General features: G+C 36.4%; 4 protein-coding genes across 5 annotated transcripts; 2 read left to right on the forward strand and 2 right to left on the reverse strand.

Annotated features, from left to right (window-relative positions):
• Nucleotides 1-5,824: 5,824 nt before the first annotated feature.
• On the forward strand, nucleotides 5,825-11,065 carry LOC101209636 (transport protein particle 20 kDa subunit). The gene is made up of 5 exons (XM_004147282.3): nucleotides 5,825-5,983; nucleotides 6,139-6,224; nucleotides 6,345-6,406; nucleotides 6,732-6,817; nucleotides 10,615-11,065. The coding sequence occupies exons 1-5, from the start codon at nucleotides 5,903-5,905 to the stop codon at nucleotides 10,705-10,707; spliced, it is 408 nt and encodes a 135-aa protein (XP_004147330.1). The 5' UTR covers nucleotides 5,825-5,902; the 3' UTR covers nucleotides 10,708-11,065.
• Nucleotides 11,066-11,224: 159 nt separating this feature from the next.
• Nucleotides 11,225-14,733, forward strand: LOC101208901 (aspartic proteinase Asp1). Of its 2 annotated transcripts, none has more exons than XM_031880496.1 (8): nucleotides 11,225-11,693; nucleotides 12,200-12,286; nucleotides 12,613-12,836; nucleotides 13,321-13,548; nucleotides 13,650-13,788; nucleotides 13,902-14,102; nucleotides 14,204-14,276; nucleotides 14,410-14,733. In XM_031880496.1, the coding sequence occupies exons 1-8, from the start codon at nucleotides 11,592-11,594 to the stop codon at nucleotides 14,517-14,519; spliced, it is 1,164 nt and encodes a 387-aa protein (XP_031736356.1). In that variant the 5' UTR covers nucleotides 11,225-11,591; the 3' UTR covers nucleotides 14,520-14,733. The 2 variants fall into 2 exon arrangements, with proteins under 2 accessions (XP_031736356.1, XP_004147327.2); XM_004147279.3 differs by having other exon boundaries at nucleotides 11,228-11,693; nucleotides 12,169-12,286.
• Nucleotides 14,701-16,968, reverse strand: LOC101209392 (NAC domain-containing protein 2). The gene is made up of 3 exons (XM_004147281.3): nucleotides 16,139-16,968; nucleotides 15,771-16,048; nucleotides 14,701-15,679 (listed from the first exon to the last, which is right to left on the reverse strand). The coding sequence occupies exons 1-3, from the start codon at nucleotides 16,299-16,301 to the stop codon at nucleotides 15,221-15,223; spliced, it is 900 nt and encodes a 299-aa protein (XP_004147329.1). The 5' UTR covers nucleotides 16,302-16,968; the 3' UTR covers nucleotides 14,701-15,220.
• Nucleotides 16,969-20,003: 3,035 nt separating this feature from the next.
• On the reverse strand, nucleotides 20,004-27,289 carry LOC101208414 (probable glucan 1,3-alpha-glucosidase). The gene is made up of 6 exons (XM_004147277.3): nucleotides 25,669-27,289; nucleotides 23,881-24,154; nucleotides 23,669-23,804; nucleotides 22,119-22,329; nucleotides 20,742-20,948; nucleotides 20,004-20,545 (listed from the first exon to the last, which is right to left on the reverse strand). Exons 1-6 carry the CDS (start codon nucleotides 27,226-27,228, stop codon nucleotides 20,180-20,182), a joined length of 2,754 nt encoding a protein of 917 aa, XP_004147325.1. The 5' UTR covers nucleotides 27,229-27,289; the 3' UTR covers nucleotides 20,004-20,179.
• Nucleotides 27,290-27,532: the final 243 nt, after the last annotated feature.

Here is a 27,532-nt window from a genome sequence, read left to right on the forward strand (position 1 = left end):
AAATTAAAATATTTACTCCAAAATTTTGGATAATAACTATCAATCACTATAACATATCAATAACAGAATTTGTTATAGTTGTAAATATTTTCTAAAATCTACTATATTAGAAAAAATTCTAAAAAATACTTTAACAAATAGGTAAATAAAATATGTCAAATAGTAAAAACCATAATGAAAAATTTTAAACAATGTTTAGGGTAGTTAATTAATATTTATGATAGGTATGAGTGGTTTTTTATAATTTTCGTTAACTTTATCTAAAAAATCCCCTTAAAACTTAAATGCATTCAATATTACTTTTCTTTTCTTTTGTTCATTTGCAACTTTTTGTTAGTTTTTCTTTATTCTTTTTTGACAAATACTTTACTGTACGTTTTTTCTTTCAATTTCTTCTTCCATTTTTTTCTTTTGCGACTTTCTTCTAAATTTCTTCTTGCATTTCTACTTTTACTTTTTTTTCTTGTGTGTTTTTGTAAGCATCGAGCATCAACTACAAATATGTATAATACAAAAAAAATGCGTAGCATCGAATATGGAACTTGCACAAATCACCGTAACAAAAAGGATGGTGGTTTTAAGTAGGTCAAATAAAAAAAACAAACTATTTATCTTTAATAGTAAAAACAAATATTGAGTACACTATTATAAATATTAAGAGAGAATATAGATGCACATTCCATTATCCATTTGCTTGTTTAGTGGTCATAGTCACACGTCAACAAAACATAGTTTTTTAGTGTCCACCATATGTCAAGCAAACATGGCCTCTTAGTGGCATGTCATGTCATATCATGCTTGCCAAATTGCCTATAAATTGTGGCCGTTAGTGGAATTGTTAGATACACATTATAAGGTTTTTCAAATAAGTTGAAGAAAGTAGAAATTTATGAGATTTCTTCATTTCTTATTTCTTTAATTATTTCATTGATTGATTTATTTATATTATATTATATTTTCTCGATTTTCGTATTTCGGTTGTGTCCTGTCTTCACAACACGTTATCATCTCGAGCTTCGATCGTCTCCTCTACCACAGGTGGGTCGTTTCCTCTGATCATCCTAACGGTATGTCAATTTTTCCTACTCGTTATAATTAATATAATAAATATTATTTTGCATGTTTGATATATATTAAATTTATATATTATTTGATTTTAATAGTAAAAAATTTTATCAAGAAAATTTGATACATTTAAATGTCATTAAGAATATAATCATCATAAAGCAATTATCTTATATTTCGGATATGCTCATGCACTAACAATATCGAGAGAATTATTTTGAAGAATATTATCTTAATTTATTCTCGTGGTTGAATGAGATAACAAATTATTGATTGAAAAGTCATAAACATCAGTTGACTAAAGAAACATTTTCTTGAAGTGAATGTTGTAAATTTTAAATAGCGGTCGATGAAAATTAGAAACGTAAGAATATGGGTTGAACCCAAATAACCCACACTACCCAACCCACCTTATAAGGGTTGGTTGGGTTGGGTTGAAAATTTTGATTTTTTTCAGGGTTTGATTGGGTCTCGAGTTGGAGGATTGAAAAATTCGATTCAACCCAACCCAACTCGAATTAATAATATATATACATATATTATTTAAATTTCATTTAATATTTAAAAACAATTAGGTTACAAAAATAGTACAACACCATTCATTTCTACTTTCCCTTTCATGATTCCACTCTATATTTCACGTTTTCTTCTCCTATCCATCGTTTCTCATCTAAAATTTCACTATTTCAGTTCGTCTTCTTCCTCTCCTCTCCGTCGTATGTCACCATTCATTTGACTTTCGCCATTCGTCTTTGCCATAAGTGTCCTTCATCTCCTCATATTCCGACAAACATTAGAAATTTGGAACGAAAAAATAATAATAATACAATCTGACCGCTCAACCCAACTCAACTCATATTTCAAGGGTTGGGTTAGGTTGGAAACTTAATCCGGGTTGTCAACCTAAATAATTTGAAAATATGGGTTGGGTTGAAAATGTCTCTTAACTCAACCCATCCCAACCTGATTACACCCCTAATGAAAATAATCAATCTTGACCAACTAAAACAATTACATTACATGAAGTGAATATTGTGAATTTGGCCGTTGTTACAAGAATTAATTATTTTTCGTGTTTGGTCGTTATCATCATCTAAATCTCAAAAGAACCACATGAAATGATAATCATAAAAACAAAAGTTCCACAAAAAAAAAAAAAAGAAGGAAAATGTGGAAGCATATCAAACTGGTAATATATTTAGCTCATCCAGTATGACAGATTTAGATGCAGTAAAGTTCTAAATCTTCTGAAGAGATTATCATGTTTGATAAAAAAAAATAGTAATGAAGTTGTATGCACACAATGCTGGCAAGTAAAAAGTATTTTTTTCAAACTAACAATATTGAAAGCAAAAATCAATATAATATTAGGTTGTACAAACTTGATTGAAGGATTTGGACAAGCAAATATTATTCTGCCTAGAGGAACAAAATTCACAATTTTATAATGCATTATTCTCCAGTCAATCGAAGGGAAATCTATTGAATTTCAAAGACATGCGTTGCAATGGTTATCATATTGAGACCTGTAGAAAGAATGGAATATAATCTATTTATATTATATATATGATTTCAAATGAAAAACGTATATTAAAAAAGTTGTATGTTTTATCTTATGGATTATATTATACTTATATACGAGTAATTGAAACATATGCAACAATGAACCTAAAGTTAATAGATCCATACTTATTTGCAATTTGGCATAATCGATTGGGTCATCCAGGATCTATAATAATGAGAATAATTATTGAAAATTCACATGGACATCCATTGAAAAAACAGAAGATTCCTCAATCTAATGAATTTACATGTGATGTTTGCTTTCTATGAAAATTAATAACAAAACCATCACTAGCTAAAGTAGGAATCAAATCACCTACATTTTTTTTGACAAATTCATGATGATATTTGTGGACCAATTAACCCACAAGGAGTCTGATCCAATTTGGATATTTATAGCCTATTTTTATATATTATTTACAGGAGGCATTACAAAATAATGACCCCAAAACTGTTGGCTCCAAAGAAGAAGAAAAGTAAGTAGAGGATGTTGATGAGGGATGGACACTAGTAACATGTCGAAAGAAGTGCAAACAAAATTTTGTTAAAAAATAATCTTGCTCGTACTAAGAGTACATAATAAAGGGTAAGTCCTAGAGAAGAAAGACAAGAAAGAATGCAAGAAGTTTCAACCAATCATCGAAGAAAGTGAGAAGCTTCCTCAAGCATGACAACCAATAACTCTGAAGGACTTCTTCCCTAAAAACTTTCCAATTGATATCGCTTTATGTCATGCGGTCAATACGACGCTTCTCCCTCATATCCTGTCGAAGCAGCCACCAAGCAAGAAGAATTGCCTTCTTTTGGCATAAATAATCTTCTGTCACTCCCGCGAGAAATCAAGGATACAATTATTGAGATGTTAAAAAATGATGATGACTCGACTATTTATGCATCACAAACAAAGGCATGTGATTCTTTTTGACGTCGATAGCATTTAGTGATGAGGACTTATTACATGAGTCAAAGCTTCATAATCAACCCTTATTTATGTTCAAATATGTTCCAAGGCAAACGCTCAATCGAATGCTCATCAATAATGGTTATGCCATAACATGATGCCAAAATCAACCATTAATCAATTGGGTATCTCAATTAATGAGTAAGCAATAAATTGGTGATTCATAGCTTTAATCAAATAGCACAACGGGTGATAGACACTATTCATTTGAAAATCGCCATAGGGAATTTGCAGGCAAGCGCAATATTTCATGTGATCGATTTGAGGACCACTTATAAGATGTTGTTAGGACGTCCAGGAATGCATAAAAATGGATTTGTAACCTTCACGCTCCATCATACAATGTTTTAAATTTTACAAACAGGGAATTAGGAAGGTTGATGCTAACACTAAGTCATTCTTAGAGGCTTAGTCACACTTTGTTGATGCCAAATTTTATACAAAAGATGATAGTGTAAGTGAAGTCATGTCATATGAAGTTCCTGTAGCCAAAGACACTTATAAGCTCGAGCAAATAAAGATCACAAGAAAGAAGTAAGTGAAGGGGATGCACTCAATGGTCAAAAGAATGACATCAACAACTTGGGCTAAGTTTGAAAAGATGACAATCCTACAAGAAAAAATCGCAAAATTTCCTATTTTACGGTGTGTTCCTTATATCGACGTAAGAAAGGAGAATCATTGTTCGCATAATATTAAAAAAACTTGACGATCAAAAGCATCAAAATATTAAAGGAAATCTTTACCACACCCCTTATCAAAATAAACAAATGAGAAACAAAAAGATTTGAGGAAAAAGGACGTAGAGGCATTCCTTCCAAAAAGACGAACAACTGAGAGGTTCGACCCAAAAGCATATAAGTTGATGGCAAAGGCAGGTTATGACTTTACAACTCACACTGAAAAGGCGTTAAAATATTTGATGAAAGGCCTGAACTTTCTCCTACGCAAAAGAAGCTTAAAAAGCAAGGAATTCTATACCTAATTCGATAGTTGAGGTTGGATATAAGTCTTATGAACTGATTCAAATATCAGGTAAAAAAAAATAAAAGTTGCAGACACATGGCACATTACTATTGAAGAAAATAAAGATTTTGAATAAGGCAAAAAAAGGTCAAAGTTAAAGGAGTTATGTTTTTTACCGCATCACTTCTCCTACTGCACAATCTTTAGTGTTCTAGAGATTGAATACACCGACGGTGGAAGATAAAAGTTAAGGTTCAACTTCCAGTTTCACTTGACTATTTGTCTTTCAAAGGTTAAATACAACGTCAAATAAAGTACAATTTGCAAGCCCAACTCCAGACACAAGAAAATTTGTTTTCAAAAGGTTAAGTGTGTCAATAACAATAGGCAAAAAGAAAACCTCATGTAGCTATCTCAAGCAAACCTATTTTCGCAACAGGGAACGAGAAAATTCGCAGTGCAATTCTATCCATAATAAAGAGAAAAATGTTAGTCTCAGTAAATACAAATGGTTGATTGAAAATAAAATGATATGATGTTTTTACTCGACCATAAAATAATGAACCAGAAGATAAAATAGACGTGGTAGATTGTGGTCATGTTACGATAGAAGAGACATCCAACTATAAGACGTTTGAAGAAGATGTCGAAACCGCTCATTATCACTTGAGGACGGGGTCAATCAACAACCGATGAGTTAAATGAAGTCAATATTGATACGATAGAAGAGCCTCATCCAACTTATATAAGCGCCCAACTTTATAATGATGACGAAAACAAGTATGTGAACTTACTAAAAGCATACGAAGATGTCTTCACATGGTCATACAAGGAAATGACTGGACTCGATCCAAAGGTGGTAGTTCATCATTTAGCTATTAAACTAGAGCATAGCCTGTCAAGCAAGCCCAACAACGATTTCGATCCAAACTCATTTCTCAAATCCAGAAAAAGATAATGGATAGTTGCAAATTTAGCAATTAAATTTAAATTAATTAAGTATATATCACAATTTTAAAAAATTTGTAAATATAACAAAATTTGTCAAATTCTATCAATGATATAAGTCTATCACTGATAGACCATGTTGTAAATATTGGTCTATCACTGATATATCATATGAAGTCTATCAGTGATAGTTTTGCTATATTTTCAATTTTTTAAAAATGTTACTATATTATTAATTATTATTGCTAAAATAGTTTGCAAATTTCGAAAAGATAAACAACCCATACAGGAACCTAGCCCATCTGGCGTCCCCCGCATCCAAGCCCAGCCCAGCCCGCCCCCTCCCTTTTAACTCTCTGTCGTCTCACTCCATCGGAGACCTTCCGAATTCAAATCAGAATGGCGACCACAGCTTGTTTCATCATCGTCAGTAGGAATAATATCCCAATTTATGAAGCTGAAGTCGGATCTGCTGTTAAAGTATTTTCTTCTTCTTCTTCTTCATCGTTTTCCATTTTGTTTTTCATGTTTAGGCTGAATATTTCCTTCACAAGATCGCCAATAAAAGGTGATATCGTTAATTACTCTAGTTTTGACTGTCATTAGTCGCTCATCTTTTTGGCATGACATGAAAGAGAGAGGATTCCGCTCAGCTGCATCAGTTTATACTGCATGCGTCCCTCGACATTGTCCAAGACCTGGCATGGACTACTAGTGCCATGTGAGTTCGTATTCCTTCTAGTTCTTTATTAGATCATCGAGACGCCTTCTTTATCTTTTTTTTTTTTTGTTCTTTTCCCCTTTAAATTTCGGCTTAACTCCCTTGTTGGATTTTATGCAGGTTCTTGAAAGCAGTCGATAGGTTCAATGATTTGGTGGTGTCTGTATATGTAACCGCCGGTCATATCCTTTAATGTCGAGAGGGTTTGTCAAGCACACTGTGCTGGAAATTATGTCAAATTTCATTAATGCACTCACTCGTAAAACTCAACTCTAAATTAGTGGAAGTTTTATCTTTGAATCTTTTGCATCTGTACCCCACCCCCCACCATTGCATTACTTATATATTGACTGATAGAATCTGCAATCAAACCTTTTCATTATACGAGACACATGTTTTCCTATGATTCAGGCATTCTAAATACATTCGAGAGATTAATTTCAGTTCATAATTCATATTGTTGCCTTCTTTTACCAATATTCTGATTTTCCTTTGACTACTCACTACATACGCGATTGATGTTACTTCACGACTCTCGCAATGATGATGGAATTAAGAGCTTTTTTCAAGAGGTTCACGAGCTTTACATAAAGGTAAGTTGGACATTTTTTCTTATGTATCACTATTGTTATTGCTTGTGGTGCTTAGTGTGTGTGTGTATTTCAACAACACACGGGGGAGTGTTGTGCTTAATTTTGCTATGTTATGTATATTATACGGGTTGATTGAAGTATATCTTAGTTGATTAAGTTACTTTTCCAAAGCTGGGAGACATACTTTGATTCGGTCTGTTATGAGTGGCATTCCCATTTACTTATTTTCTTTGTTTAGAACCTGAGTAAAGTTTGCAAGGACATTGAAAAACTGATGTGTAACTTTCTTTGGGAAGAGGTGGAAAAAGGAAATGGATTGCAACGAGTTAGATAGGAGATCGATGAACTCGGGGAATTAAAAATTGATTATGAAAGGACTCATAACAAAGCCCTATTAGCTTTGGCATTTTGCTCTTGATTCTGTTACCTTTTTGCACAAGGATATTGCTTGCAAGTTTGGGCCTCATCCCTTTGAGTGGTTGTCAGGTGGGCGTGGGATTAAAGGCATCAACTAGAATTTGTGGAAGGATATTTCTAACAAGCTGCCCTCTTTCTCCCATTTTGTCTGTTGTGTGGTTGGGTAGAGGAGGGTGAGGAAGCATAGTTCTGGGGTGATCAGTGCTTGGGGATAGACCTCTCTGCTTCCATTTCCTCATCTGTATCATTTATCCTTCTCTAGAAATCATTTTGTTTCTGACTTTTTTATTTGGTTGGGGAGCCCGGTTTCCTTTTTCTTCGGGTTTAATCGCTCTTTGACTGATAGGGAAGCTACAAATGTCATCTCTTTGCTGTCGTTGGGGAAGTTTAACTTTAGATATGGGAGAAAGGATCTACTTGTCTAGAATCTCAACCCTCTGGAGGGATTCTTTTGTAATTCCATTTTTTGTTGTCTGGTGAATCCTTCTCCTTCTCAGTAGTATGTTTTTCAGCCCTTAGAGGATTAAGATTCTTGAGAAGGAGAGATCTTTACCTGGAAAATTTTACATGAACGTATGAACATTTTGGATATGCTCTCAAGGAGGAAGAGGTTGTCCTCGTTAGGGGGCCCTTTTTTGTATTATGTTGGAAGGTGGGTAAAGACTTGGATCACATCCTTTGGAGAGTTGCACACTATGTCTAGAATTTGGTCTTCCATAAATTTGGTTTTACTTTGTGTTTATCTCAATGAAAGTTCTTGCATTATCTAAAAAAGAAAAAAAAAGTTCTTGCTTAATGGAGATATATATATAGAAACAGAACAGTCCAAGAAAGAAGATTTGGGGCTCAAGAAAGGAGACCAGTCCAAGAATATCAATAACCTTTTCCAAGAAACCAAGATTACTATAAAAAACTTCAAGATTGGAGTTCTACCGATGATGAGCTGCAAGAAAGGATAGTAAACAATCATAACAGAAGGTTCCGACCACATGCTGATGGTAGGAGAAAAAAAACCAGCAGTTGGTATAGACAAGAAAATCAATTGTACTTCCATAAACAATGTTGGAGTTCTGATTCAAGTGATTCGGAAGAAGAATTTCAGCATTCAAATTTTGGCCATGCTCGATTGTCTCGAAAAATCTATTGTCATCCAAATTGGAAAAGTGATTCTAGTGACTCCGATGATGTTTCTAAAACAGTTTGGGAGAGAATAAGAAGGTGACAATATCAAAAAATGGCCCAACGATCCAATCAAACCCATTTTCCAAGAAATCAACTTTCATTGGGGAAAATGACTCAACATGTAGATCAACCATCAATTTATTTGCAAGAGTCCAATGACATTGGTTTCATATACAGAAGAAAAAACAAAGAAATCACAGTTGGGAAATTATCAAATAGAAAATCATGAAGATAAAATTGAAGAACAAGAATCTGAAAATGTTGATTTGGAAATGATCATAAGTGATGAAAAATCCAACGAAGAAGATGAAAAAGAAGTATCAAACACCAAGCAAAAATCGAACAAGAACAACGACACATTGATTGCAATGGAATTGAATCTTCAAACTGTCGAAGAACTTGTAGTGAATAATAAAGAAAATATGATTCTTGAAGGATTTTCTTTGAAAGTTAATTCTTTTGAAATTGCTTATTTGAAGACGGTTTTAAGTGAGATTGAAGGGAACATCTTTTTCGGGTTTACGGCTGATGGAGTGATTCATCATTTAGTGGCGATGTTTGATTTTTTTTGTCTCCATTTTATTCCTTCAATCACATTATTTTTGTCCAAAACGTAGGAGGTTGGTTTGGTCATACCCATTGTGCTTGATGGATTTCATCTCTCATACCAAACTCGGGACAAGTTTGATACTAGGGTAGGGGGTGGAATGATGTAAACTGTCTTTACTTACTGTTATATTTTCACTAGTCGTTTAGCAACAATTACTGTTATGCTTTTATTTATTGTTAGTTAGTTAAAACTATCTTAGTTACTTTGTAACCAACTACTTCTACATTTTCCCTATAAATAAAGCAACTCCTCTCACATTGAGAGGCAGAACATAACATTCAAATAAAAGACTCTTTGGTTTCACACCAGCTAGAGTTACAAAATATTGTTAATTATTTGGTAGTGGTACGTTTTTAATAAGTTTTAATAATAGTGATTGAGTTGTTGAATGAACTATTTGTAGAAAAACTATGTTTATGACATACCAAGATTATTTCCCTCCGAAGTGTTCTTTAGCGTTATCCTTTGACTTGATCGCACCACACAAACAAAATGGCCTAGAATAAGTGATAACAATTTCATGGCAAAAAAAAGCATAGCTCATCTAACATCTATTTGTATTGGTGACCACAAACCCTGGGGTTTTAATCCCCCAAGTCCCTCTTGTACTCAAGTGTTAAATATTCATGTTAACTTGTCTCTCATCCTCTCCTGATTTTTATATATATATTTTCACTCTCTATTGTAGACTTTTTTCTTCCATTAGCCAAAAAGACTTTTCCCCGTCTATGAAACCATTAAGTGTTTTTGTTTGAATAGAAGAAAAGTGGTGTTAAGACCGGAGTGTAATTGTTGTTCTGCTTATTTGTAACTGCTATCATATAGTAGGTTCCTGAGGGCCTCCCATCCCCAGGCATTATTTACGTTCTATCGGCAAAATTTCCCAATCAATGTAGGCTATTCTGCAACTGAAATTTAACTTTTCTTGATGATTCTAGTTTGATTTTACCCATACGAAAACTTCTGTGACTGCTCTCCTTTGTTGATTATTGTACTCTTTTGGATTTTAGCGCATTATCTTAGTTAGTATTCCTATCAAATTTTGCAAGTTTTCATCAAGCTAGGATTTCAAGACCTTAAATTTCAATTTTCATGTTTGCCATAACAGTAGATAATTAAAAGGTTTGGTACTTTGGTTGATCACCTTCAGTCTACTCTCTAATTTTTGGAGCTTCATGAATGATGCAACAGTGTTTTTGCAAAGATTTTGACAAGAGTAATAAATAAGTTTGAGGACTACTTATCATATAATTTCATAATATTGTCCATTTCATTTGATAGGCAACGATGACTAGGGGCCTAAGCTCTGTATATAATTTTTCATAGTTAAGTATTTCCATGGATGTGATTTTTTGGCTTTGAATCAAACTTACTTGATTCTCATCTATCGGAAGAATTATAAGTTAATCAATTCAAGACAATTAAACGCTGGGTACCTTTTGGTTAGTTGGTGGGCTTTGGTCTCCTTTGTATTCCCCATGTTTTCAATGTATGGCTGTGGCATGAACCTTGTTGCGTTTCAGATATTTTTTCTCCATTGTTGCCCTTGATAATGCACATGACTGAAATTGGCTTTGTGAATTTGCAGACCATACTCAATCCCCTCTACTTGCCTGGATCACGTGTCACGTCTTCACATTTTGACACAAAAGTTCGTGCACTCGCAAGGAAGTATCTCTAGTGATCACCTTCATTGCAGACCAAATGTGCTTTCGTGACAATGCTTCAAAGTTCATAGCAGCCCTGAGTTTTCTTTTAACAGTACAACATTTTAATCTTTGCTATTTGTGGCCCTGACATCAATCAATTCAGTAGTTAAACGCCCCTCAATGTGTAATATTGACTTTGGAATGGCTTGGTCGCGAGTTGGAATTGCACTTTACAGTAATGCGTTCGCTACTCCCTTTTTACTCATCTTTTATTGTAGGGAGTAATATCATTATTTGTTATATTCTAGAAGGCAGTGGATATGGGATATTAAAGTTATGTAAAATATGCATTTTTTGAAAAGCTCAAGAGACCAGTCCTTTCCTTTTCAATTTTTTTGGTTATTGGTCCTTTCCATTACCTGTACTTTTAATGAATGATTATGGCGCAAAGGAATCTTAAAGATCTCTTCAGCAGATTTCCATCTTTCATCCAAAACGTGAGGAAAAGAATAAGAATACTTCTTAAGTCTCCACCTCAGTGGAGGCAAAGAATCACAAATTAACCAGAACGTCGAGAATAAAGTACAAGGAAAACTAAAATTGTGGCAAAAGGTTCTGTAATTGAACCCTTGGAAAAGTAAGGTGCTTGGTTAGTGTGAATCCATGGTTTCCTAACATTACTAAGGCCTCTTAAACTCCAAACCTCCACCAAGAATAACAAATCGATAACAGGCATTTTTTGCCCGTACGTAGATATTTGTTCCATTCCCATAGTACCCAAAGACAGAGATACTGATTTTATTAGCCTTGGCTGTCAAATCATGGGCAAAAGGGTATTGGTGGTACTGGTTCTGATGGTGGCCTCCATGAGTTGTTTGGCTCCGTGTTCAGCTTCGTCGTTTTTTAAGGATAAGCCATGGGAGCGAAAGAGGCCAATCCTGTCGGTTCCGACTGCATCTTCTTCGTTTGCTTCATCCTCCATTGTATTGCCTCTTCAAGGGAACGTCTATCCAAATGGGTAAGCTATAACTCTGCTCAAAGATACGACGATGTTCATCTTTTGTTTCCCCCTTTCAATTTTACTCTACTGTTATATAGTACAAAGTCCAACTCCCAATATACTTTTCACATTGATGTATTGTAATAATCTCAGTTGTCCTTCCCCATTATTGACCTTTTATTGTATCTTCGCTTGCGTGTGAAAATTAGAGAAAAGATGATTACGAAACTGTGTTCTCTCATGTTTGCTTTTGAGGAGTGTCTTTATGAGTGATTTTTTTCTCAACTTTGTAGCAAAATATAACATCCCCATATCAAATACTTTTAAAATTTTCATACCCATTTTACCGAATGTTTTTATTTACAAACAGTTTGAAAAATATATATATATATATTTCCTTGTTCTCGTCGCAGGCTAACTTTTTTACTGTCAGATCGTAAATACCATTTCATCAATATGTTTTGAGGTTACTATAATCCGTGTCTTTTTTCAGGTTCTATAACGTTACTCTTTATGTAGGACAGCCTCCAAAGCCTTACTTTCTAGATCCCGACACCGGTAGTGATCTCACTTGGCTTCAATGTGACGCTCCATGTCAACAGTGCACTGAGGTAAACTTTTCTTTGACGCAAATTTGGAGATTCTTTTAAATATGATGAACTAAACGATGTAACATAGTTATTAAGATACAGCTTTGGCTTCAGTTAAATTAATTTTGATCACAAGTAACCCAAAATTAGTTAATTTTGATCATAAGTAACCCGAAATTTTATTCTTGAATGGTCTATTTTGTTCTTTGTTCCCGCTATATTTCTTCTTGGTGTGCTTAGTGTTTTTTTTCCTTCTTTCCCTCAGTCTCTCACTACCCTTTGCATTTCTTTTGGGGTTGAGAATTAAGGTTGACTGCTTCAAACTGATGGCCTTGTTTCCTTTACAGACACTTCATCCACTTTATCAACCAAGCAACGATCTTGTCCCGTGTAAGGACCCTCTGTGCATGTCCTTGCACTCATCTATGGACCACAGATGCGAAAACCCAGATCAATGTGACTACGAGGTTGAGTATGCAGATGGTGGTTCATCTCTTGGAGTCCTTGTCAGGGATGTATTTCCTCTCAACTTAACCAATGGAGACCCAATTAGACCCCGTCTGGCCCTCGGGTAAACTGCTCGACATCCTTCAGTAATTCATCTCAATTCAGTGTACTGATGAGTTCCTAGCTCTCTAAATCAGTCTTGCTACTTCCAATTACAATGTCACACGCGAGTCTTGAAAAAGAAACATCATATAATGCTGTCATATCTTATGTTTTGCACTTTCCTGATATTGCAAGGTAATGATAGCATGAATGTTAAACTAGAGTATATATTGAATAACAAACGTGTGCATTCATGTGATGGGTTACATCAAGAAGACACTTAATTAAGATCGCAACGGGCACTAGAATTTGTGATGGGCATAATGATTCTGATTTGTAACTTTTATAGTCATCAAGAAAGAACATCTTGGACCAGAGATTGATTCACTTTGCTAATTTCTCATCCTTCCGAACTGCAGTTGTCAGCTCATGTGGGTAAATAGCATGCATGTGTTTTTAGCTATTTGAATCTGGAGTGCTAAGTTAGTTTTCATTTTATTACTCAGATGTGGTTATGATCAAGATCCTGGATCGTCATCTTATCACCCCATGGATGGAATACTGGGCCTTGGAAGAGGAGCAGTAAGCATCGTCTCACAACTGCATAACCAAGGCATTGTCCGTAACGTCGTTGGTCACTGTTTCAACAGCAAAGGAGGAGGATATCTTTTCTTTGGGGATGGCATATATGATCCCTATCGTTTAGTTTGGACGCCCATGTCACGGGACTACCCGTAAACAACATGCCTTGATCATATATATATATATATATGTTATTTTAATGATTCATGTTAGCTTCTGTTTTTATAGAACCTGCCCCTTATGTGACTATCAGGAAGCACTACTCCCCTGGGTTTGGAGAACTAATTTTCAATGGAAGAAGTACTGGACTCAGAAATTTGTTTGTAGTTTTTGACAGTGGGAGCTCTTACACATACTTCAATGCTCAGGCTTATCAAGTTTTAACATCATTGGTAAATCATCTGTAAAGGAAACTTGACTGCCTTGGAAGATTAGATCTTTCTCTCTCATGAAAACTTTGGGAATACGCAGTGATTCTTCAATTCATGTGGCACTGTTTTTGTAGTTGAATAGAGAACTAGCTGGAAAACCGCTAAGAGAAGCCATGGATGATGATACGCTTCCGCTCTGCTGGAGAGGGCGGAAGCCAATCAAAAGCTTACGTGATGTGAGAAAATATTTCAAGCCATTGGCCTTGAGCTTTTCCAGTGGTGGAAGAAGCAAAGCAGTGTTTGAAATACCAACGGAAGGTTACATGATAATATCGGTAAAAGCTCCATATCTTCAACTTCAACTGCTATTAACTTGTTTTCTTTGGATTTTCAAGTTGAACGACTTCAATTATATAAGATAACTTTGGAATGGCAGTCCATGGGAAATGTTTGCTTGGGAATTCTGAACGGCACCGACGTTGGTCTTGAAAACTCGAATATCATCGGTGGTACGTTATTTTAATTTATTGCATGCACATGTTATATTATTTTCTCGCAATGACTTCGAAACCATGCAAGAATATTCTTTTATTAGAGAGAGAAAAAAAAGAATCCCCATCTTCTGTATGCTTTTGTTGACAGATATTTCGATGCAAGATAAAATGGTAGTATACAACAATGAGAAGCAAGCAATTGGATGGGCTACTGCCAACTGTGATCGGGTTCCCAAGTCTCAAGTCTCGAGTTGGTAGCATGCAAAAGATATATACATCCATACATACGATCAGAAAGTAGTTTAGTTTGAGGGAAAATCCTTGCATATGGCAATAGGGTAGGAGAAACTTGCAATGACGCCATCGAAGATGTAACCAATGCAACTGAACAAGTTACTGTATTGTAACATTAACATTATAAAAAACAGTTTGTACCAAATGAAGTAATAGAATTAGAAGTGACATTTTTTTATATCAACTCTGCTTTTGGAATTACAAAGATGAGATGAGTTAGACTTCACATCCATGACTGGTGCAGCACTATTTGGTTTCGTTGATTGCAGGCAGCGTTGGGAATATACAATGCTTAAATGACTAGTGGGTCGTGGTGTCAGGACTAAGGCCTGTGTTGGCAAATTGTAATGTCTCTACCATCGCTCCTCTTGGTTTTGTGTTGAGGAGGATGAATCGAAGTTCAATCAACTTTGGAAGCAGAGCTCAATTTTCTTCTAATCAACTACATTCTTCATTACAACAAAGGAAGAGAAGAGGAGAGACCCACACAAACAATACTTTCTGGGCATATTGGTTTCGGCTTATCAAAGAATTTGCTAACCGTTGTATAAAAATATGAATAATATGTTTTATATATGGTAGAGAGATGAAGCCTGGCGACGGGGTTGAATGCATCCCCTTAGTCTATGCCTTTACCGCTGCTGCTTCTGCGGCGGCGGCGGTGGTTAAATCTGCCTCTGTAGATAAGAAAACATGTCCTGTAATGGCGACAGATGGTCCATCTGGAACTGAACCTGGCTTCCAAATGGAACGTCCTCTGGCATAGAGAACGAATCCATGTAATTGAACTCAAAGAAGTCGAAATCAGCTACTGCTGCTCTTTCTCCTCCTCCTTCTCCTTCCCATTTGGATTGACTTTGGACCTCCTTATCCCAGGTGAGCTCCGGCGACGTCACGGGATCCGAGCCACTGGAGGATTCGGTGTGCATTCTGGGGACGGAGTCGGAGGTCTCCATTTGCAACTGGTTGTGGATAGGGAGTTGTACCATGTCGTTGTTGGTGGTAATATTGGGTTTCTCATCCTCGAAATCAGGGAATTCGGCTGCCTTGTCGTCGGTGGATTGGTAATGTTTTTCTATACAACCTTTCTTGTTGTAGATACGACATAGCACCCAGTCGTCCAACTGCATATTCATTCGATTTAACCAACCCAATCAGACAACCAATAGGTAGATAATGGATTCATTTGAATAGAAAACATAGGTTGTTACTTACTCTCAAGTTGTTGGTTTTGTTGGCAGCCGATCTATCGACGTTAGCAAGGCGATACTCGTGCATAATCCAATTGGTCTTGACGCCCCTGGGGGCCTTTCCGGCGTAGAAGACGAGTGCCTTCTTGATACCAAGAGTTTTGGGGCGGCCGATGGGTTTGTCAGCACCGGTGGCCTTCCAGTAGCCGGTTCCGGCGGCGCGGTTGGGGCGGGAGCCGTTAGGGTATTTACGGTCCCTGGGGGAGAAGAAATACCACTCCTTTTCACCACAGACGGCCAATTCTGGAAAAGAGAAAAGAAAATGATGAGATGAAAGGAGAAGAAGATGGAAGAGAAGAAAAAGGAAAATAGGAAAGGTAAAATGGAAAATACCAGGGAGGTGCCAGGGATCGTATTTGTAGAGATCAATCTCCTTGATGATGGGAACGGCGATGGGTTGAGAGGAGCACTTTCTGCAGAGGTAGTGAAGGACTAGCTCCTCATCAGTAGGGTGAAATCTGAAGCCTGGAGGTAACACGAGCCCAGCTAAGGTCATTTGCTAGCGCTTTGCTCTGCTGTTCTTTTTACACTTGGCCTCAAAGCCTATATCTCTTTCTGTGTTAGTTGATTTACGGTGGCGGTGGAAGAGGCTAATCTTGATCTACTCCGATGAGCGGCGAGTGGGAATTGGGGAATTTTGTGAGAGAGAAAGAGAGATATTTATAGAGAAGAAGGAAACACGTGGGGGAGGTAGTATCCATTCTCCATCTTCTAGAAGGTAAAGGTAAGCATCAGATCATATTATTATATTTAATTAATGGAACGCCATGGGGGTGAAGGAAAAAGAGAGATCCAATTAAGGAGAAGAGAGTTAAGGTGTCACTGCTCGCGTCAGCATTGAAGAGGTGGTGAATGTCGGCTAAGGGAAAAAAGGTTGGGCTCAGCTGGTGCAGTCATAAAGGAAATTGACGGTCGACAATATGGTCAGCACCTGGACCCTACCAGCCGATCCTATCCATAAATCCCCACCCCCACCCTTCTCTTTCTCCATCTCTTCCCGGTCTCCCCTTTGAATTCTTTAAATGAACTTGTGTTTTGGTCTTTGACCCTCCCACTTCTGCACGTGCGACCAGTAATACACACTTTCTTACACTTCTCTTTAAATCTCCTTTTCAAATCTTTAATATACTAAACTTCATTCAAATTTTAAGGAATAAAACTTCTTCTTTCTTTTATTTCTTTTTTTCCGTCTAATAATGTTGATCCACTGTCTACATTTCCCTAAAATTGTTGAGTTTCTTCGCATAATAGATCAAGATTATAATAATACGTGTTTGTATTGTAAATTATTTTTGTTTGAGAAAAAAATATATTAAAAAAATGACAGTAAAGAAGAACTTTTAAGGTACTGTTTATTTTAGTTAACTGAGGATATTAAAAGAATGAGGCACTGATTCTTATTGTTTTGCATACCTATGGTTTGAGTATCCTTATAGTTAATGAGCATTTACAAATATGTGCGAATGATTACTATGATTTTAGAAAGTAGGGTTAAAAGGTTTTTATTTCATTTTGATCATTATTTTAAATTACTTATCTAACATTTTAAAATAATAAAAAGTTAAAAGAAGAAATTTCTCTCTTCTCTCTCCCACCCTCCATCGTCATTTCTCCGGTTCACGTATTTTATTAATAAAAGTGAGTGAGTGAAGTTGAGTTATTTAGTTCAATGTATAATTAGTTATTTATTTTACCGTCCAAAATTTGATGAGCCAACGTCACCTTTTCTTGATTCATGTAGAAGTTTAAAGTTCAATTTATGTGATTTTTAATTAACATTTTTATTGATACGCTCGTGGAGATGTAAATTGACTTATATTATATATATATATATATATATATATATTAAAGGTAGAAGATGAAGATGTGTGACCCAGTCATTGGTTTTGTTTGAAACAAAAACACTAGTGGAATTATATAATTTGTGATGTGTAGGGAGTCCGCTTGGCATTAGGGTTTAATTTAATATTTATAGTATCCACAGATCAGCTACCAACTCTCACATTGACATTATGTCACTGATGACTTGGGGGTTTGTCACAGTACAGTTTTAAAGCCATAAAATATATAAAAATCAAAGTGGTTGTGCTTGCATTCCAAGTAAAGGATTCCATAATTACCATTCCCACAACACAACAATACAAGAGGAAGGATGCTTCCTATGCATTTTCCTTTTCATTCTACCTTTATTTTGCCTTTTGCCTTTTCTATTATTATTTTCTTTCCTTACCATGTGTTTATTCAATCTCCAACTTTTTTCAGCCCTTCCCTTCACTATTCTTTCTGAAAATGACACAAACATAAGACCATTTTTTTCATTAGATTTGATCCTCTCCTCTCTCTCTCTTTCTTTTAACAGCTACTCAAATCCTCCAAACCTAAATATTGTGCTATGCTCTAACCTTTTTATTTTTTTCTCATTGTTATTTTAAATTTCAAACTATGTATTATACACCCGAGATTCCACCTCAATTTTTAAATGTTAGAGTAGATTCCTAAGCTAATGAAAATTTGTTACCTCATTCCTTGATCTGACATATTTTGCAACTCCATTTCCCACTTTGAATTGATAAAAAATTCTTACATTTTGATACCATACCATCCCTTACCTATTGCTATTCTTTTCCTAATAATGGTTCACGTGCACATAACCAATTGGATGTCTGAAAATACATGTTCAATGTAAATCAAGTTATGCTCAACATCTTTTCTTAATCCACGTTGCATTAAGCTTTTCTTATTTAACAACGGTAAAGACATGACTTAAAAAAAATACATAACAAATAAAATTTAAAATTTAACAAAAAAAAAAGTCGTAAAATAATCCAATCGTAAGAGATAGGCATGTTTTTAGCCAAAATTTTAAATTTTAATTATTTCAATTAAGTAGTACTGATTTATCTTATTATAACACACACCAAAACTGATTGCATTCTGGTAAATCGTATTAAATGCTATATATCTTAGGGTTAGAAGTTTAATCTTTCCTCCATACGTAAAAAGAACTCATTCCAATATATTCCATCATAGCTAAAAGCCACATGCCTCCAGAAGAGTGGAAATATCTTATTCAAGGAACCATTTTGCAGACCAATCTTTACTCTAATGATCAAGTAAAAAGAAATGAAAAAGAAGGAATTAGAAAAAGGTGTAAGGGCAAGGATCGTCGGGCACGTGGGAAGGAGATTTGGTGACTAGGATTGCAAAGGTTGAAAAGGGGTTTCCATCTGTGCGTGTGTGTGTTATTCTATTCTGGATAAGGGGAATTGAATTATACATCCATATCCTCTCTCTAATCAAAGACACAATCATCTTACTAAACATCTTATTTGAATTTATAAACAGCGCCCAACAAGAAAGAAAACATCTGAAGTAGAAAAAAATTGTTGTCTTGGTTTGTTTAATTTTTCTTTTCTTGGGGGCGTTGAGTTGAAGGTGACGCCATGGGGATGTTCCTTTCAAAATCCGCAGCCGTTTAGTGAAAAGGAAAATAAATGGGTGTGGCAACTGGGGTTCATGCATCTCACCAAAAAGGGTCGCAATCAAAGTTGGAAAAAAAACACACATCCAGGTAAAATGAACATGCTTAGCTGCTTTCCAGGAACCTTCTTACAGCCCCTCAATCTTGACTATTGACTCAATGGATCTTAATGCAATAATTGTGGTCTGGGTTTCAAATTTCAAGTTTCAAAGCCAATGGGACCTCACCTATTTGGACCATAAACTGAAGCCCAACTCATCAATCCCAAGCCCAATAAACCCTTCACCTACATTTCCTACTTCCTAACTTAAGGAAGCATCTACGAGTAACAGGAATATATTCTTTTTTAAAAAGTCCACGTCACATCATCAATGACTATATTCCTGACCCTGGCACGTGTAGATAGATGAAGTGAATACGTGAGTGGTAGAGCCTCCTTTTTGTGTCCATCTGGTTTTGCTCCTGTTTCTCAGAAAACAGAGGAACATGCGAACTCCTATATCACCTAATATGCCATTCATAGATTCGTAAGAAAGCAGAAATTCAGTGACGTTGGGTGCCTGCTGTTTCCATACCCTTCCGTCTTTTTTTTCTTTTCTTCTACCATGGCGCCACATGTTTCGTTAGTGTACTTCTTCAAATAGTTAATACTCATAACCCAGACCATAGGGGAGAAACTTAAACACAACTTTAACGTCTAAACAATCAATCAAAAAATGGTAACAACAACCCATATCAGCATGAGAGGAACTTTTAATGTCTGCTTTAACAAATGTCATTAGTTCACGTCTCGAGGATAACAATTTTAATCCGGGGATGCAACATAAAAAGTGCATCATTCCTTTCTTACCATATCTTTCTCCTTTCTATCATATAATGAAAATTACGAATTCTTACACAACTTTTACTGTCCAATCATCTGAAATCAACAAGTTGGGCTTCCGAATTGTAAGTACTGATGAGCCACGCCCTCTTAGGAAGTGAAGTGGACCAAGCTCAATATCTACCTTTCTATTTTCGGGCTCAACTAGAGCAGACTTTGCTCCAGAGTGTCCTAGCAGTATAATTCTCTCAATAACACAGTTGGAAGAAAACTTGGTGCTACTAGAAGCTATTGGTCCCACGTTCAATGATGTAAGTTTGCCGTCTGAGAACACAAATCGGCGGTGAATGAAAGCCCCTTGCTTAAATTCGAAGCTTTTACCGTCATCAATATAAAGTTCGCCTTCGGCTGCTTGTGAACTATTAAGAGCTACCACCTATAAAAAATAAAAGAATATGTCAAACCACCGAACTTTATGTTTAGTCCATGTCCAAAAAGTGAAAAAGAAAAACTTGGGACTCGAAATATACTTCTTCCACCTAAAACACTAGCTGGTTAAATGACGGAAATATGAAATTTAGGCATTGCCTGTTTGTTGAAGAGTGCCTCTAGGTAAGGTAGCAAATACATACCAGAGTGTAGGGGTCATTCACCATCTGTGTAGAGCTCCGCCGAGATCGGTCCTTTCTGGGTATTATCGTTCCAGCTTTTTGGAAAGTAGGGATGCTTTCTTCAAAAACCTCTAGCTGGTGGGTAATACCACCCTTATATATAGTTCCAGTTCTAAAATCATACCAAGACTGCTTCCCAGGCAAATACACCGACACTTTTTTAGCTTCCTACAAGTGTGACCAACACCATGACATTGAATAAGAAATCAACCATCAATGAAAATACAACGGGATTAAAACAAAAAGTAGATAAAGCTAAGGATAAGGGGATATAATAGATTATAAAATGTTAAAAGAAAGACTAAAATCTAAAAAAAACTCACTCTAACTCCTAAATTTAACAATGTGACATCTTAATTTGTTAGGTTAAGGATACAGTTTGGATTGGTTCCTAAAATCAATGCTCCATCACATACAAGTAAACAATTTGGATCGACTTTCAAGGAAGTTGCGCTCATTAGTTGGCAAAGCGAGAAGGGATGGTTTAGAATAGCCCAAAGAGATGCTTGATTTGTTCCTCTATTTTATTGTATTCTCTGTTAGAAGGTGGAGGAAGACTAGGATCATATTCTTGGAGATGTGAGTTTGCTTGATTTTAGGGAATCCTTTCTTTTAGAGATTCGACTTCTTGCTATTTGTTAGGACTCTTCCCCCGGAACTCAGAAAATCCCAAACTCTAGAGAAACAGAGACAGTACTTTGTGGATATATATATTGCAATCAAAACAAAATAATGTTCACAATGTAACTCAAGAACAAAAGAAATTAAAAACAGCAAGGTACTATCAAGGTTGGGTGAAACGATTTTTCAATGTTTTTCCCTCCCTGACTCTTCAAGCTATCTCGATTCTGAATATTAGCCATCACTAAAGGAGGCAAAGGAAACAAAATAAATGCAAGAGGCAGAGTGAGTTAGGGTTTTTTTGTGGAACAAGAGCAGAAATTCTGCTGGCTAAGATAGATAAAGGGAGAGAGAAGACATGATGGGAAAGTAAGAAAGGGATCCATCAGAAGTGTATATATTTAAAATAAAACTTGCCCACCACATAAAAACAACCACATTAGATATACAACTTGAGTACTTAACTTGCTCAGTCACTACTCACTAGATCATCCATAGCACTAAAAGAGCAGTATGTAGGGACTAAAAGAGCAGTATGTAGGGACTAATATTATGGGACTGAAGTAAAACAAGTTTCAAGCTAGATGTTCCAAGAACCCTCATCTAAAGCTTTAAGAAGGTAAACATGTATTTTTTTCTCACTATATGTTGTTGAAAGAATTACCTAGGTAATTGATATTGTTTCGTGTTTATTCTTTTTTAAAAAAAAGAAATTACCTTGGTATATATTCCTTGGACCAAAAGAGCGCTCCCAACCATAAAAGCTTCATCATTTTTAAATGTAACTTCATCAGATGGAAATTCCATCCACAATGGACGTACAACAGGAATACCAGTCATATTTGCTTCTCGAAATAGAGTATAGAAATACGGTAGCAACACATACCGAACGCGTATAGCATCTCTCATTAATTCTGTATTCCGTTCCCTGTAACAATGCAAGACAAATAACACAAGTTGTTAACCACAAAAACCATTATTTCTATCGCTACTTAGTTTCTTCTGTTTTTATACATCTTTTAGAAAATAGAAAGAGCAATTATTGAATATAGAACTGATAATAGAGCAGATACAGTTGATTCCATATTTTACAACATAAACTTTCTACATTGCACATAAACATTTAGTATTGATGTCACAACCATAGCTTGATATGTTCAAGTAAAAACTTAGGCGCGAACTGTACTAGTTAAATCATAACCATCACCATGAGACACTCAAACAAAATTAGCAAAATCAATGGGGCTGTGGACAGGGTGTTTAAATTGAAGAAGTCATGGTGTTGCATCTTTGTGGAGGCAACTAAGGACTTTGATGGTATGCCCTGGAGTCCCAATTTATCTCATACAATTTGGAACCAGTTCCTTGAAGAGTTCGGTCTTGACTTGGCTAGGCATAGGGGTAACAAAAAGATGGTTGAAGAGTTCCTTCACCATCCTCCACTTTGCAAGAAGGGAAAATTTTCTTGGAGGTAAGGGGTACATTATCTTGAGAGGGCTTTAGGGAGAGATGAACAACAGAATTTCAAGAGGGATTGAGAGATCTCTAAGCGATATTCTATGTCTATTAAACAAGATAGAGTTCCACCTCAAAATCAATTGGCTAGAGAGCAGTCTACAGTCCATCTATCTTAGTCCTTGATTTATCTAATGTTAGATCTTCAACACGTCCCTTCAAGATGGTGCTTCTTTGAGCTTACCATTCTTGGACTGGATCCCAATTTTTGTTGTTGGATCAAATGCTTGATTATGCTACATGGAACTTAATACCATATTAGTTATCACAGGGCTCCACCTCAAAACCATTTCGCTATGAGAGGAATAACCAATCTATCTAATTAAAATAGTGAGATCTCTTGATTTCTTCAATGCAGGATCCTCTACAATGTATATGTATCTGTAGACTTAGGCAGAATGTTTTTGTAATTACTAGTCAAGTCTAATTTTAATGGATTGGAGTCCCTTCTTGTATTTTACCCCTTTTTGTGGTACATATATAGATACATTCCCTCTTATTCTTCTGTTTTTCCACAATTGAAGTCAATTAATCATCAATAGCAAAGTAGCAAAATTGAGTAGATTACTCCAAACTTGAAATGAACAAACAGATGAAAACCTTGCAAACAGATAAGTTTTGTGATGGTTGACGAGATGGAAGATTAGTTAAGAATGTTGTCAATAGGTCTCTTAATTATGTATTTTTTTCAATATTTTATTTTACTAATAAGAAACAGAATATGAAAGCATAAGGGGTACATGATATCCTACCCAAATAACCAAGGTTCTCTCCTTTTGGTGTCATGGTGAGCATGGCCTCTAAAGAAGGGATAAAAGGCACCTAGCTGAAACCAACGCACTAACAGCTCAGCCTCAGGATTTCCGAAAAATCCACCAACATCAGCACCTGTTCAAACAACTTAACCATAATTATCAAAGCGATATGACTTATAGTTCAAACATAAAACAGAGGGAATCCTTACCAGAGAATGACAATCCAGTAAGTCCAAGAGTCAAAACCATCGGAACGGAGACCCTGAGATAATCCCACTCAGCTGAACTGTCTCCTGTCCATACTGTTCCATATTTTTGGGTTCCAGCAAAAGCTGCTCGTGAGAGCACAAAAGGTCTATCATTTCCATCACCCCGCTTAACTAGCCCCTCTGACGTGGCCATATGAAAGTAATATCCATAGGCATTATGTAATTCCCGATGTTCTACACCTCCATAATGTAGAGCATTTCGAGGCATTGTACCCTACATAGAGACATCAGTCAACGGAATATTATAGCAGAAGACCACAACTTGTTCCGAACCACTTTTCTAATACAAAACAATTTATTTAATATGATAAATGAGCCATAGATATGATAAGTAACAAATTACAACGAAGTAGACATTATTGAATATGAACTTGAAGGAAAAAAATGCCTGATGCTTTGAGATTGCTAGGCCAGAAAGTATTCTCAAAAACTGTCTTCAGTTTTCAACAATATCATGAAAAGAAAATCCTCATACTTCTTTCCAGCGAAGCACAAGCACCAAAAGGAAAACCCAGGCTGATGGGTTAAAAATGACCTTCAACTTATTTAAAAAAACTATTTTAAAAGCCCACCAATGGAGATATCTCAACTAATGAAGGAGCAAAAAAGGCAGAGAACTTTCATAGTTCAAATACAAAAGCAATTGTATAAACTGCTAGCAAAGAAAAGATCAGCGCTTTAAAAGCACCATATGCATGGCAAGGTTACTTACCCTACCATCTTTTGAAAACGGAGACAAGCTTCTTTATTAATGTAAAACTCAAAGTACAAGAGAATTATACCGTGAGAAAATAGAGAAGCCGGGGGGGGGGGGGGGGGGGGGGGGGGGGTTGAAGGAGGCATATCCGTACTAGCGCCAACAACTTAAAACAAGGAAAATTCAACGATCATATTAAATCTTTCCATTTTAGATTCCTTCAAAGGTGGCAGTAACAAAATTGTAGAAGTTACTTACCCTATCATCAAATCTAAACAACTACCTTACTACCTACCAATTAATCTATTAAGGACTATTGGCTCCCACCCTAGGTTACTCCTCATCTCAAAACTAAATCTTTTGATCCATAGTAGGCATCACTTTATGCAGTTGATCCATTTCCTTCCTAAACACTTCTTTAATATTGCTAGTAAGAATTCCCAATCAACCGTACTGTAGAGATCGATTGTCAGCACCTATCCCCAAAGTCCCCTTCCTACATTCTTCCACTAAATAATTTGCAACTAGAATAATACACGGCTCCCCTCTAATCATTTTGACTTGTTGATATTCTGGAAATTAATATCCAAAATCTTACCCAAAAAAAAAAGTTAATATCCAATTTGAACTTTCTGACAAGTTTCTTCCACTACTCTGATACCAATATGATGTAACCAAAGTACTGAATTTTTTTTATTATTCAATTGACCTCTCTAAGATAACTCAGTATACACTAAAACAGAGACCAAGCCTTACAACACTTCGGTAACAAGGTTTATGCAAGCCCCTAAAAAAAAACATTAAAACTAAACTACATCAAATCCTAACGCGTCTAAAGTTTCTCATTCTATTTACTTTTGGTTTTGAAGAGATTATATATTATCATTGAAAAAATAATAATATTAAATAGAAGGCTCTAAATCCTCAAGCCGAGACCTTTATAGCCGAGCATGTGATGTGAGTACACGATAAAGGCATGCCAGTGATGGATACTAGACCAAGAAATAAATGTAGACAATTCAATAAAATACCTCTGGACCACTGAAAACAGAAGGCTCGTTCATATCATTCCATATATATAAGGTCGGGGTAGAACCAACATAGTTTTGGAGAGAAAACTTCTCTCCCCACCATGACCTAACCTCTGGACTTAACGCGTCCAGGTAAGATGATGAACCTGGCCAGCACCACCCATCATAATCATTTCCGGCAGCATCCTTGACATAATATCCTTTCTTGCTTGCTTCCTTATGCAATGTAAAAGAATCCTCCCGCTTGACATGTGGATCCACTACGGTAACCATGTACCTTCCTTTGGCAGCCAACTTCTTTTGCATCTCTTCCGGATTGGGAAAAAGCGACCTGTCCCATGTCATATACCTTTTCCCATCTGTGTGGTCGATATCAAGCCACAAGACATCGTAGGGAATATCATGTTCATCAAATTTAGAATCGACATGTGCAACATCCTCTTCATCCCTATAATTCCACCTACATTGATGATATGCTGTTGCAAAGAGCTGGGGCATTGCTGAAGTCCCCGTCACACTGGTGTACTGGCGAACAACATCCTTCGGCCCTGGACCGACAAAAAAGAACGTATCCACAATGCCTGCCTCACTCATCCAAAAGGTATCGATACTACTTTGAGATGAAGGAAGAGAAATCCCAGATTCAGCATCCCAGCCAGATCCAAGAACATCAATTTGCATTTCAGCAGCATTCAACCAAAAAAACCCAGAAGTCCCCCGCGATTTCCCGTGTGAAATCATGAAGGGGATTGACCCGTAAAGCCCAAACGGAGAGTCGTGAAGATATTCGAAAACATCCAAATTGAACAGCCTGTAAGGTTCTGACTCCTCGACGTCGGGTCCTCTGGTGGGCTTTAGAGCGAGGCTAGTTGCATGCTCCGGTATTCCATAAACAAAATCAGCATCATAAAACGAAACGTCGAAACTAATGGATTGGGGACCGAACGGTCTGGTATCAGTATGTCCTCTGAACTTCTCCTCCCAGTCCTCGCCTTCATCCTTAACCCTCAATTGCTCGAAATCGAATAACCCATGAGAATTTAAAGATAAGACGCGTTTACCCGACTTCTCCCGCACGAAAACCTCAAACGGATCCTGGCGAAGAACTGCCTCGTAACCATCGGACAAGTAGACGATCGAAGAGGGGCGTAAATCGGATCCGATTGTCTCGGTTGAAATTCGCTGCAACCAAAGCTTTTGGCTCAAAAACTCGTCCACAATCACATTGGGTAACTGGAATCGCTTTTTGGGTGGACCAAGAGAAGGATCCTCGTCGATCCTAAGGCGCACAATTCCGTCTTGATACACGGAAAGAACAAGTAACAAGGGGTTGGGTGGATGATCTGGGTCCTGATTCCTAGGGAGGAGCTTGGCAGTGAGGTCCCCATCGTTAATAGAAACGTCGTGAGCAACAAGAGAGCAGGATCCACGCTTAAAGGCGCGGGCTCGCTTGCAGAAGGGAGTCTGGTTACAGTTTCTGAATTCGTCCTTCTTCCATGGGAGGACGAGTGTCAAGTGCAGAGATAAGAGTAGTAGAAGGAGAAGGTAAGGAGCTCTCATGCTAGCTTTCGTCAGGTGAAACGAAAATGAAACGGTGAAAAGTCGACGTAGGGTTTTGAGGATTCATTTGGGTGCTACATTTAAAATATATGGATTTTGGAGGCTAGATGTAGAAAATATGGATTTTGGGGCTCATTTACAAAATAGCCAAACAAAAAAAAAAAAAAAAAAGGAGAAATTGGGAAGAAAAAGAATATGATAAATTTGAGACTATTTACAGAGTTTAGGGCTCTAAATTTAAAAATAAGAAAATTGGGACGAATGAACATGAGAAATATCCAAATTACCTTTTAATTGAAGAGGA

The sequence above is a fragment of the Cucumis sativus genome, chromosome 2 (genome assembly GCF_000004075.3).
Source record: "Cucumis sativus cultivar 9930 chromosome 2, Cucumber_9930_V3, whole genome shotgun sequence".
NCBI classification, from domain to species: Eukaryota; Viridiplantae; Streptophyta; class Magnoliopsida; order Cucurbitales; family Cucurbitaceae; genus Cucumis; species Cucumis sativus.